The sequence below is a fragment of the Podarcis liolepis genome, assembly GCF_965112155.1.
Source record: "Podarcis liolepis genome assembly, chromosome: 6".
NCBI classification, from domain to species: domain Eukaryota; kingdom Metazoa; phylum Chordata; class Lepidosauria; order Squamata; family Lacertidae; genus Podarcis; species Podarcis liolepis.
The window spans coordinates 2,922,591-2,935,666 of record NC_139559.1 but is presented as its reverse complement, the minus strand read 5'-3'; the positions used below and the strand labels follow the sequence as shown (position 1 = coordinate 2,935,666).

The window sequence follows — 13,076 nt, the reverse complement described above, 5'->3', positions numbered from 1 at the left end:
ATGTAAACAGACATGTGACATGCAACAATTCCACACGTCTGTTCCTTAAGGTGGAATGGAAATCTCAGCAAAAACAAGCCTGTTCCCATCCTGTGCTCAGGTTCCATATATGTGCAAATACTATAACAATCATAAAGACACCACATGCTCCTGAAGCAGGATTTCCCAAACTTGGGTCTCCTGCTGTTTTTGGACTACAGTTCCCATCGTCCTTGACATGCTGGATAGGAATGATGGGAATTGTAGTTCAGAAACAGCTGGAGACTCAAGTTTGGGGAACTCTGTCCTATAGATACCACAGTCTCTGCTGACCTTCACCCCAAGGAAACCAAACTTGGGTGAGGGCCTGGAACTCCAGCAGTCTCTCTCCACTCAGAGATTGGGGTGGCGTGTAAGACTGGGATCGGCTGGGTTACATATTAGCCAGGCCCGAGAGAATCCTTGGGAAAGCACCGTGCTGGCGGAGAGAGTGAGAATGACAACGGCAATTTCTCTCCCTGCAGGAGGAGTATCTGAATTACATGCTGCGTGAATACAGAGGGAAGGACGACATGCTGAAAAATAAGATGCTTCCCGAGTTCCAGACGACCATGAAACCGGTTTCCGTGTAAGGGTCCCTTTGCCCTCTGGGCGTGAGGGAAGGGGTTAAGGCCAAGTGGAGCTGCCAATTCCTAGAGTGGCTGAACAGCCAGTCCCTTTTCCCAGGGGAATTCCCTGGGAATTGCAGCTCTGGAGGGGAATGGGGTGTGTGTGTGTCTAATAATAATAATAATAATAATAATAATAAAAAATTTATTATTTATACCCCGCCCATCTGGCTGAGTTTCCCCAGCCACTCTGGGTGGCTTCCAACAAAATATCAAAAATACATTAAAACATCAGCCACTAAAAACATCCCTAAACAGGGCTGCCTTCAGATGTCTTCTAAAAGTCAGATACTTGTTTATTTCCTTGACATCTGATGGGAGGGCATTCCGCAGGGCAGGTGCCACCACCGAGAAGGCCCTTTGTCTGGTTCCCTGTAACCTTGATTCTCGCAAGGAGGGAACCTCCAGAAGGCCCTCGGCGCTGGACCTCAGTGTCCGGGCTGAACGATGGGGGTGGAGACGCTCCTTCAGGTATACTGGGCCAAGGCAATCTTAACCAGCTGCAGATCCCATTCTTTGGAGGACGCCATGATGGTTAAAGTGATATGATATTGCTATAAATGAATAGTCAGGCTGGGGCAGAGGACTCTTCATCAGTCAAGGCGTTACACAAAGCAAGGAGTGGGTGGCTGGGGGGAAGGAGGAGCAAGGATTTTTCTTTTACGTACAGAGCTCAGTCGGGTTAAACATGGCGCTGATAACGCCAAGGTTGCAGGTTTGAGCCCCGTAAGGGGCAGCTGCATATTCCTGCATTTCAGGGAGTTGGACTTCTAGATGATGCTCAGATTCCCTTCCAGCTCCTTGATTCTTTGAAATGAGGATTCTGGAAGCTGTGGCCCTGAGGTCAATTTGGAGACCAAATTCCGAGGCGGAGGCTGCAGACTGAGAGGAGAAGCAAATGGCACTCTTCAACTCAGTGGTTCCTAAACTTTACTGAGGCAAAGCCCTTCCTGTTCCATAAACTCACCCTCAGCGCCTCCTACTTTACCCTATTAAAATGCATAATTCAGAATGCTGGCTTGCACGACCCACTAAGGAAGATCATGTTGTTGTTTAGTCGTTTAGTCGCGTCCGCCTCTTCGTGACCCCCTGGACCAGAGCACGCCAGGCACTCCTGTCTTCCACTGCCTCCCGCAGTTTGGTCAAACTCATGCTGGTAGCATCGAGAACACTGTCCAACCATCTCTTCCTCCCTCGTCCCCTTCTCCTTGTGCCCTCCATCTTTCCCAACATCAGGGTCTTTTCCAGGGAGTCTTCTCTTCTCATGAGGTGGCCAAAGTCTTGGAGCCTCAGCTTCAGGATCTGTCCTTCCAGTCAGCACTCAGGGCTGATTTCCTTCAGAGTGGATAGGTTTGATCTTCTTGCAGTCCATGGGACTCTCAAGAGTCTCCTCCAGCACCAGAATTCAAAAGCATCCATTCTTAGGTGATCAGCCTTCTTTATGGTCCAGCTCTCACTTCCATACATCACTACTGGGAAAACTATAGCTTTAACTATAGGGCCCTTGTCGGCAAGGTGATGTCTCTGCTTTTTAAGATGCTGTCTAAGTTTGTCGTTGCTTTTCTCCCAAGAAGCAGGCGTCTTTTAATTTTGTGGCTGCTGTCACCATCTGCAGTGATCATGGAGCCCAAGAAAGTAAAATCTCCCACTGCCTCCATTTCTTCCCCTTCTATTTGCCAGGAGGTGATGGCCCCAGTGGCCATGATCTTAGTTTTTTTGATGTTGAAGGAAGATCATAGCACAATCAAATTCAAGACACGAACGATTAATAGCACTTTTTTTTCATACTAATCATTACGTACATATGACGATACGGTTTTCTTTGTAGATGTGTGTTCTCTCCCCCCCCCCCTTGTTTGTACTGCTTTGTTTTGGACTTTATGTTTGTAATTTTTGTTGCACTGTTGCATTGAAAATTAAAAAAAATAAATTGCACGTTTTTTCAAAACCCAATCGAAACTACTCAGTTTAATTGATTTAACAAAACTGAAGAAATTGATCCAGCAAGACCAGCTTTTCAAAACCTGAAAGCCACCCCCTTGCTGCCCTTGCCCCCCCCAGCCCCCAGGAATCCTACTGCCCCCTTGTGGGGTGCTACCTCCCATTTTGGGAACCCCTGGTTTAAGTTCTTGACGGAGGTGGTTTTCCCATTCACCTTTCAGACAGAATTTGCCACTCCTGGTCCCCAGGAGCAAAGGATTCCTGTCCCGCCTGTTGCTGATGCAGATGGAATGTTGCTCTGTGCCCTCTAGGGATGAATGCAAAATCCAGCCCTGCTCTCGATGACTTTGCAAAAGGCCGCCCTGAGTTTCTTGTGCAACTGTGCTATTACCTCCTACACCCCGCCTTACATCTGCCAACAAATACAGACTTTGTGGCGTCAATGGCAAACCTCCCCCCCCCCCGTTGGTATCCCCAGTTGTGACGTGAGTGGCGCTGTGAGTTAAATCACAGAGCCTAGGACTTGCTGATCAGAAGGTTGGTGGTTCGAATCCCTGCGATGGGGTGAGCTCCCGTTGTTCGGTCCCAGCTCCTGCCAACCTAGCAGTTCGAAAGCACGTCAAAGTGCAAGTAGATCAATAGGTACCGCTCTGGCGGGAAGGTAAACGGCGTTTCTGTGCGCTGCTCTGGTTCGCCAGAAGTGGCTTAGTCATGCTGGCCACATGACCCGGAAGCTGTACGCCGGCTCCCTCGGCCAGTAAAGCGAGATGAGCGCCGCAACCCCAGAGTTGGCCACGACTGGACCTAACGGTCAGGGGTCCCTTTACCTTTACCTTTATCCCCAGTCGCTTCTTTGGTTGACATGCAGTCTGCTGAAGACATTACAGTCATACCTCGGGTTACAGACGCTTCAGGTTGTTGTTTTTTTGGGATACGGACCCGCCGAAACCCAGAAGTACTGGAACGGGCTACTTCCGGGCTTCGGCAGTTGCACATGCGCAGAAGTGCCAAATCGCAATCCGCGCGTGTGCAGGTGTGCTGCTGCGGGATGCGAACGTGCATCCTGCACAGATCACATTCGCAACTTGAGCGTCCACTGTATTATATTATTATTATTTAATTAGTATACCGCCTTTCATCCGAAGACCACAGGGCAGTTTACAAAATAAAAACATGAAAATGTAGCTGCCGTACATCTGTGGCAGGTGAAGGTTTGTGCATGTTTTTAATCTTTAATTATGTTTCTATATATATGCTGGAAAAAGCAGAGACATCACCTTGTCGACAAAGGTCCATATAGTGAAAGCTATGTTTTTCCCAGTAGTGATGTATGGAAGTGAGAGCTGGACCATAAAGAAGGCTGATCGCCGAAGAATGGATGCTTTTGAATTCTGGTGCTGGAGGAGACTCTTGAGAGTCCCATGGACTGCAAGAAGATCAGAACTCTCCATTCTGAAGGAAATCAGCCCTGAGTGCTCACTGGAAGGACAGATCCTGAAGCTGAGGCTCCAAGACTTTGGCCACCTCATGAGAAGAGAAGACTCCCTGAAAAAGACCCTGATGTTGGGAAAGATGGAGGGCACAAGGAGAAGGGGATGATGGAGGACGAGATGGTTGGACAGTGTTCTGGAAGCTATGAACATGAGTTTGACCAAACTGCGGGAGGCAGTGGAAGACAGGAGTGCCTGGCGTGCTCTGGTCCAGGGGGTCACGAAGAGTCGGACATGACTAAACGACTAAACAACAACAAATATATGCTGGAAGTCTCCCAGAGTGGCCGGGGCAACACCCAGCCAGATGGGTGGGGTACAAACGACAAAATCACCATCAACGTCACCATCATTCCACTATTTATACTCCGCCCATCTGGCTGGGCCTCCCCACCAGTTTGGGCAGCCCCCAGCAGAATATCGAAACATAATAAAATTTCAAGAACCTGAAATCTCACTTGCTGTTTATTTAATTTGTCTACTGTCCTTTGTCTGTAGACCTCAGGGCGGTTCGCAACATAAAAATGCAAGGTAGAAAACACAAAGTACACAACAAAAACCAAAGCATACCAGTAACCCCTCCCACATCACATTTAAAAGTGCATCAGGTGTCAATCAGACAAAGGCCTTGTTGAAGAGGAACGTTTTTGCCTGGCGCCTGAAGGTGCCAGGCGAGCTTCCCTGGGGAGAGTGTTCCACAAAGAGGGAGCCACTGCGGAAAAGGCCCTGTTCTTGTGGTGCCAGGCTTCCGGGTCTCTCATGGAGGAGGCACACAGAGAAAGGCCACAGAAGTTGATCGCAGGGTCTGGGCCAGTTCATCTGGAGAGAGGTGGTCCTGGAGCTATTGTGGTCCTTGCAGTACTCACTATTTTGTGACTTTTTGGTTGACCCTCATAAAAGGGAGAGGACAAGATTCTGCGTCTGTGATGTGGAAGGACAAAGGGGCAGGCTGATGGCACCAGAAACTGAGGAGGCTGACCACAGTCATGCAGAGGAAGGTTCAAATAATAATAATAATAATAATAATAATAATAATAATAATAATAAATTGTTTATACTCCGGCCATCTGGCTGGGTTTCCCCAGCCACTCTGGGCGGCTTCCAACAGAATATTAAAATACAATAACCAATTTACACTAAGAGGTGATTCTGTGCTGGGACTGGACACACTGATGGGAACTTAGCCTGAGGTGAGTTAAGACAAGCCCTGAGCTCTCCTGGATGGTGGAATTGCTTTCCGCTTGGACTGAAATGAATCCTGTGCTCTCCAAGGTCTCAAAACGCTCACCTATGAATTCTGATGGCAAATGCACCTTTGCCCTTGCATGGTTTTCTGATCTCACAGGAGTACAGATCTCTTCTTTTTTATTTATAAAAGCATTGATAAGCCACAATCACAAAACACACCAAAGTGGTTCACCGTGCTAAAAAACAGAAGCCCTACAATAAAAGCATGAAAACAAACTTTAAAACAGTTTAAAAGTAGGAAAAAGGTTAAGCATCAATAAACTGTTGCCAGGAGATGTATTCTTAACTGCCTGCAGAGGCCTGACGGAATAAAAAAATAATATTTTTTTAAAGGTTTTAAGTTTAAGGTTTTAAGTTTGCTTGCTATGTTCCTAAGCACAGTATATGTGTCTGTAGCCATTTTCTTTCTTTCCTCTCTTTCTTTTCCTCCAGGGCTCACTCTGAGGAAATTGTCAAGATCCAGTTTTTCCCAAACCAGAACAGGGGGCTTCTGGAGAGGGCGAGGAAAAGCCGATCGCCGTCTGGACGATTCCTGACCGTGAGCAGGGACGGGATCCTGCAATACTGGAGCGACACCTTTAAAAGGCTTCGTACTGTTGTGGTAGGTAGCCTGGCCAGCCTGGGATGGTGGTTTGGTACGGAGGACTCGCCTTTTCTCTTGAGTTTCCCAAGAAAAGCCAAGAAAAAAAATGTAAAGTTGAAGTACTAAAGCAGGTGAAAATTCACACCAACTTTCTAAGCCCCTGGGCAGGCTCGTCTGAGCAATAATGTTCTTAGCAGACGCCGAAAGGAATACAGCGAGATCAATAGGCAGGGAGTTCCAAAGTCTCGGGGCTGCCAGACTAAACAACTGAGTTCTTACAAAAAGGGTTTCAAGTGGGGCCTGTCGGTTGTGCCGTTTCCGCTGATCAAAGCCTTTGAGGGGTCGTATATGGGGCAGGGTGATTTTGTAGGTCAGTTGGTCCCAAGTGGGCATGTTCTGCTATGGCTGGTGGCATTCAGAGCCAGGATTTTAAAGCCAGGATTTGCTCCAAGGTGGAGTTGAGTGAGTGGAGAGCAAATGAAATCGCACGGTGGCTTAACATGTTTCTCAGGACCCCTCTAGAAGACCTACTTACAAAGCCCAGGTGAAAGTTAGCTTGCATCTGGTCTTTATTGAACATTTGTTCTGATCTGAATGTGTGAAGGTTGCATGACAATGATCACCGATCCTGATTTGCATGAGGGGCATTTAAGGCTTCTTTGCGTTAGTCATCCTGCACTCGCCAAAACATTTATCCTTTATTTTCCAAACACTGGTCTTGAAAGACCTACACTGGCTCCCAGTACGCTTCCGAGTACAATTCAAAGTGTTGGTGCTGACCTTTACCCTAAAAGGCCTCGGTCCAGTATACCTGAAAGGAGCGTCTCCACCCCCATCATTCTGCCCGGACACTGAGGTCCAGCGCCGAGGGCCTTCTGGCGGTTCCCTCACTGTGAGAAGTGAGGTTACAGGGAACCAGGCAGAGGGCCTTCTTGGTGGTGGCGCCCACCATGTGGAACGCCCTCCCACCAGATGTCAAAGAGAACAACAACTACTAGACTTTTAGATGACATCTGAAGGCAGCCCTGTTTAGGGAAGCTTCTAATGTTTGATGCATTACGGTATTTTAATATTTTGTTGGAAGCCACCCAGAGTGTCTGGGGAAGCCCAGCCAGGTGGGTGGGGTATAAATAATAATAATAATAACAATAATAACAACAATAATAATAATAATAATAATAATAATAATTATTATTATTATTATTATTTAAAAGCAAACAAAAAAGCAACCCTCAAAAGGCAGATTTGCTGTGATAAGGCAATAGAAGTGCTTTAATATACTTTAAATATGCAAACCTAGCCTCTCCCTAAATGCAAGTGGGAAACCAGCACAGCAGGATCTGAGCACTAGAGCAACTCTCTTCTCCTCCTGTGGTTTCTGGTAAACTGGTATTCAGAAGCCTCTGTGGAGGCAGAGCAGAACCATCCCAGCTAGTAGCCATCAATAGTCCTCTTCTCCATGAATTACCGTATTTTTCGCTCTATAACACGCTCCCAACCATAACAAACAGTGGATGTATGATTTTTGTGGTTCATGCTGTGGCCACAGACATGTGATCTGATGGTGAATTTGGGGTGACCCAGTGCAAAAATCCTGAGGATCCATGTGGATCCATGCTTTGTAACCACGTTTTAAGTGGGGAGGGAAGGAAAAGCACTCAAGGGACAAGGAGCAGCGTGGGGTGTGTGGAGAAGGAGCTTTTCGGGGAGCTGAGCGGGGAGGAGGGAGGGAAAGAGCACTGTTGCTTTAAAGGTATACTTAAGGTATTTGCCCTGTGCCTGGGTTTTTTTTTTCCATTTAGCAGTTTGCAGCCTTTTCCTTCCGCTCCTTGTTTTGAGGCAGAATAGATTTGAGCAAGTGAGGAGGACTTGGATTGCAGGGGATTCGCCATTAGCTGTGTAAAAGCGCTCCTCCTTGCAGCCTGAGTGATAAGCAGCCACCAGCAGCAATAGAATGGAGCACAAAAAAGCGGTAGGGGCACTAGGACCCAGACAATGCTCAAATCTAGCCTGCCTGAAAACAAGCTGCTCCATCCCAGCGGATCAGGGGATTTGCAAGTTTTCCCCTCTCCCTCATGCCCAGCCTTTTTTTTTACGTCCTGGTTTTCACTGCGTGGCTCAGAGCTCGAGGTTGGTTTTATTTTGCTGCTGGTTGCTTAAATTTTATCTTTCCTGCTGTCCCTCTGCAGCCTCATTGCTCTGTTTAGAGAGCGCGCAGACTTTTGCTAGCGTCTGTCCCTCCTCCGTGTCCACTTTGCTGCCATTGCTCTCCTTCCCTCCCTCCTCCCCGGCTCCAGGTCGCTTTAAAGCAAGCAAAGCGAGAGCCTCATAGAGCGTGTAAACGGCTCCCGCTTTGCTTGACTGACGGCAGCCATGGCTCCGATCCGTGCATTCGCTCCGTAACACGCACAAGCATTTTCCCTTACTTTCTAGGAGCAAAAAAGTGCGTGTTTTGGAGCGAAAATTACGGTAGTCTAATCCTCTCTTTAAGCTGTCCAAGTTGGAGAGAGACCATTGCTGCCTTCTGCGGGAGGGAGTTCCCTAGATTAACGCTGCACTGCTTGAAGAAGGACTTTCATGACAATAATGCCCACTTACACCTCAAAGAACTCATAACCCACCTACTTTCAGCAGCCAGAAGCATCATAGCCAGACACTGGAGAGACCTGTCAGGAGTAAGCATGGACCAATGGTTCCAAATAGTATGGGAAACAGCCCTAATAGAAAAATTAACCAATAAACTGAAACTGCCACGGGGACAAATAGAAGAAGACACCTTTACCCCGGTATGGCTCCCCTTTATCACATACACAGCCCAACAAGACAATGACAAAAATCCACCAACAGCATACTGATCAATATGGCTAACCTGATCCAAAACACCCACCCACCCCACTCACACATGAAAACAAAGACCACCACAGCCAACCACAAACGAACAACCACACCCCAGGCCAACCCCAACCTCTCTCACCACCAAAGGAACACAAGCGAACAGCAAAGAACCTGCACAAGCAACGCTGACACCAAACCCCACATATAGTAAGTAAAATAGAAACATCGCCACCTGACCCCAACCCCACCCATCTTTTCCCCCCTCCATCTCCTTCCCCCTTTTCTTCCTAATGTCTCAACAAATGAAACTGATCTGTAAAAAATGTTACTTGGGAAAAGAGAGAGAGAGAGAGAGAGAGAGAGAGAGAGAGAGAGAGAGAGAGAGAGAGACATTGCACACAATTTTGTCAATCAATAAAATCTTTGAAAAAGAAAAAGAAGGAAAGGACTTTCATTTCTATGTCCTGAATCTTTCAACGAAAGCCGAGAAGCTGAGGTTCTCTGCTCCACAGGAAGGTTGGAGGAAGCATCCCTGCTTCCTCATTTCCTTGCCCTCTGAGCCAGGTCCACCACCCCATCATATGCCCCCCCCGGTTCTTCTTCATCTTCCTCCTCCTCTCTCGGAGCCTGCCAGCAGTATGAGGCTCCAGACATGAAATATGTGATGTGCAAACAGCAAACCTTCCTTCCTTCTGTCTCCCCCATCACTTTCTTTGCTCTGTGAACCCCCCCCTCTCTCTGTGTAGCTGGACCAGAGCAAACGACGTCACAGTTTGAAACTCTGGGTGATTGACATGGTGTGCCTCACCAATATCAACTTACTGGCGGTTGCAACGACAGACCAGGATATTGGTAAGTGCAGAACGCAAAGGGCAAGTTCCCCTCCGCCGCCCAATTGCCTTGCAATCCCTGCTTCCCCAAATCAAGTGTGTGCCTCTGTATGCTGAGCTTGCAACCCTTTCCCTCAAAATATGCACCATGCAGCTGTGAGTTCCACAGGTTGGTTCCGTACTGTGCCCAGAGGAACTTAGTTTTCGCATGTTCTGGACTTCTGAGTCAGCTTCCCACCAGATTCACAGGGGAAGCTGTGTTACAGGGAAAGGGAGAAGATGTTTGACTGGCGCATCCAGTGGTGCTTTGTGTTTGCGAATAGAGACTCTGGAGGTCAAACTCTGATTCAGCTTCCATTATGTCTTCAAAGCGCAATGCCTTTCAGTGGAGTCAGTTCAGACCTGCAGGCTGGGAAAGGGAGCGACGCACGCACAGCCCTCGAATAAAGTGTTCCGCTTTCCCTCTTTCCACCCAGAGTTCTTTGACATTGGTGGCAATAAATGCGACCGGATCTTCACTCTCGTCGACTTGGAAGGGTGTGCCACGGCTATGGACTACTGGTACGTCAAGAGAAGACCCTGGGGGCGTTTCCCCTCTCACCCCCCTCTCAGCATCTCCCCAGATCCAGGCTGGACCAGCCCCAGCCACAACCAACACTCTGTTTCCAGACCCGGCCCACACTAACCATCAACACAACCACACTTGGCAATTAGAATTACGGGGGCTGCCCAGTTGCTGGATCCCCTATTCATTTACGGTGGGAATGGGGAAAAGCACAAACCTTTGGTTCTGTGTTTTTTTAAAGAAATCAATACAATTTTCAAATTGTTGTCTTATCCCTTCTCCTCAGCTCACACTGTTACCTATTTTTGAGGAAGCTGATCTTAATATACATAATGAAGAGCTAATTGTTCCTCCTTCTTGCTTTTTTTTTGGGGGGGGGAGGGGGCAGCCGCTAGAGTTGCAATGGCCCATGTCAGGAGAGATCTAAATGGAGCCAGTGTTTCATTTTGGCATTTCACAGTTTGGCAACTTGCTTTACAGTATTAGAAACGTTGAGCGGCAAACAACGCGTCTCCAGGGGACAATGCAAAAAAGGATAGATTTGCAGAAGTCTGGTTTGAGTTTATTGCACATGTCAATACAGAAGAACAAGGCTTGTCCCTTCCTGCTGCTTATCAGTGGATTTGGTTGATTCAATAACATGCTGATATTCCTCCTTAAGATTCTTTAAGATGTATATACCACCCTTTACCCGAGGATCATAGGTCAGTTTACAGTATAGAAATGCAAAAATGCGTAACATGATTCTAGATTCAGGTAGGTGGCTGTGTTGGTCTGACGCAGTCGAAATAATAATAATAAAAAAGTCCAGTAGCACCTTAGAGACCAACTAAGTTTGTTTTGTTTTGTGTATAAGTTTTTGTGTGCATGCACACTTCTTCAGATACTGAAACAGAAGTCACCAGACCAGTAGATCGTATTTTTCGCTCTATAACACACACATGGTTTTTAGAGGAGGAAAATCTGTAGGCATGCCACCCGTAGGCATTTCCTCCATAACACGCACAGACATTTCCCCTTACTTTCTAGGAAGAAAAAAGTGAGTGTTATGGTGCAAAAAATACGGTATATAGTGGGAGGGTGGGGTTATCTGCATACTATCCCTTCCTTTTTTCTGTAGGACTAATTGCAGTCGTTAACAGTCGTCCACAGGTTTACCATACCCATTGAGTCAATCACCCATCTCTTACCACCCTCCTGAGAAAAACCCCACCCTCCCACTATATATAAGGGTCTGGTGGCTTCTGTTTCAGTGTATCTGAAGAAGTGTGTGTGCACACGAAAGCTCATACCAAGAACAAACTTAGTTGGTCTCTAAGGTGCTTAGTTGGTCTCTAAGGTGAGACTATTTTTTAATAACAACAACAACAAACAAAACAACTCCCCCCCCATACTTTATGCTCCTGCCTTGTGGCCAGAGGAAATCTGGAGCGATGCCCATTTTGGATCCCAATTCCAGCGCTCTGCTCTGCTACCTGGAGCAAAGAAGCAGGCAGAGCTTCTGTCCAAGGCTGACCTGCTTCCCAGGTAGGCCAAGCTCTCACCTGTTCCGCACCTGTGCTGCACTTGCAGGTTTTGGCCTTCATCCCTTTTCTTTTCCTACCTGAACTAGGACCGATGGCCGCAAAGCGATCTTCTCTGTTGGGGACGTGAAAGGGAACGTCCTGATCTTCACCTCATCGGATGTTGTGGTGAACGGGCTTTTCAATGTCCGCAGCTACATAGGTGAGCCCAGTTGGTCCAGGCTGGTGTGGGGGGACAGCTCACAACGCTGGCCAGGCAGAGGGGGAGCTGCTGGTCCCTGAGCTTCCACAAAAGGGGTGCAAGTCGACCCTTATTGCGATGTTTGATCTTTGGTGCCCCCCCTTTTGCTGAGCACTGACAGAGCTTTCCTTTCAGATGAGAGATTGAGCGGTAGGGATGCCTTTGCAATATTTGCTTTATTCATAAGCTGAGCTTCAGTGGTAGCAAATGAATGCCAAGTAAGACTTTGTTAAGGTTGCGGATCCATTACTCCAGATCAGACCTTCAGAGAGAGATTTGTTTTGTTTACATGTAATGCTATGCCATGGTTTACTAAGCTACAGGTCTATGGCCCAACGTCATATGGGAACCCTGCGCATGCCTCCCGCGTGGATCATGTTCGCAACCTGAGCATCCACTGTACTTATTTTTTCCAGTTTGTCACCCCCCCCTCTGGGTGACACCCGGGGCGAACTGCCCCTACTGCACCCCCCTTCCTATGCCACACAGATACCCCACCCCAGACATTCACTAAACTAAACTACAAAGGTAGTTTAGCAGCTGGAAAACAAAGGAAACTCTGGAGAAACAAGCCAATGTTTCCTCAGTCGCCTGTGGGGCAGCTCATAGTTTGTGAAACAGACCATGGCTTAGTGGAATGTGCGAACTATGATGATGTCCAACTTGTGCTTTTAGCCAATTCTCACCCTCCAGACAGATGTCAAAGAGGTAACCCATTATGCAACCTTTTGTGGGCATCTGAAGGCAGCCCTGTATTGGGAAACATTTAATTTTGGATGTATCGTGTGTTCTTTTATATTCTCTTGGAGTGGGGTACTCAGAGTGGCTGGGGCAACCCAGTCAGGTGGGTGGGGTAAAAGTAATACATTATTATTATTATTATTATTATTATTATTATTATTATTATTATTATTATTAATCTGTTGTGGATTAACAGTCACAAACAAGGGAGTAGAGTCAATGCATTATATTTTGGCTCTGCTGGCGCACAATGTTTTTCCCTGGATCTTGTCCTCACAGGTGGCATGTCTAGAGTCCCCGTCCACATCCTCCTGAAAAACAAGGCTGAACAATACAGGAATTTCCATGTCCCTGTGAGTTTTTCTCATGAATCTGCCTGCTCCAGAGTTAGGGTGATTTCTGCCAGGCGCTCCCTGCTTTTAATATTGATTT

The 13,076-nt window shown here is 47.3% G+C and overlaps 2 protein-coding genes across 3 annotated transcripts in view; both read left to right on the top strand.

The window, feature by feature from the left end:
- Positions 1 to 13,076, top strand: part of CCM2L (CCM2 like scaffold protein) — an 881,881-nt gene that overhangs the window by 504,931 nt on the left and 363,874 nt on the right. The window lies entirely within an intron of this gene.
- Positions 1 to 13,076, top strand: part of EFCAB8 (EF-hand calcium binding domain 8) — a 63,471-nt gene that overhangs the window by 16,498 nt on the left and 33,897 nt on the right. For both annotated transcript variants that reach the window (XM_083507349.1, XM_083507350.1), the window contains exons 5-10: positions 504 to 607; positions 5,759 to 5,927; positions 9,491 to 9,596; positions 10,051 to 10,135; positions 11,752 to 11,864; positions 12,924 to 12,997. In XM_083507349.1, the coding sequence (XP_083363475.1) occupies positions 504 to 607; positions 5,759 to 5,927; positions 9,491 to 9,596; positions 10,051 to 10,135; positions 11,752 to 11,864; positions 12,924 to 12,997 (651 nt within the window). The remainder of the gene's footprint in view (positions 1 to 503; positions 608 to 5,758; positions 5,928 to 9,490; positions 9,597 to 10,050; positions 10,136 to 11,751; positions 11,865 to 12,923; positions 12,998 to 13,076) is intronic.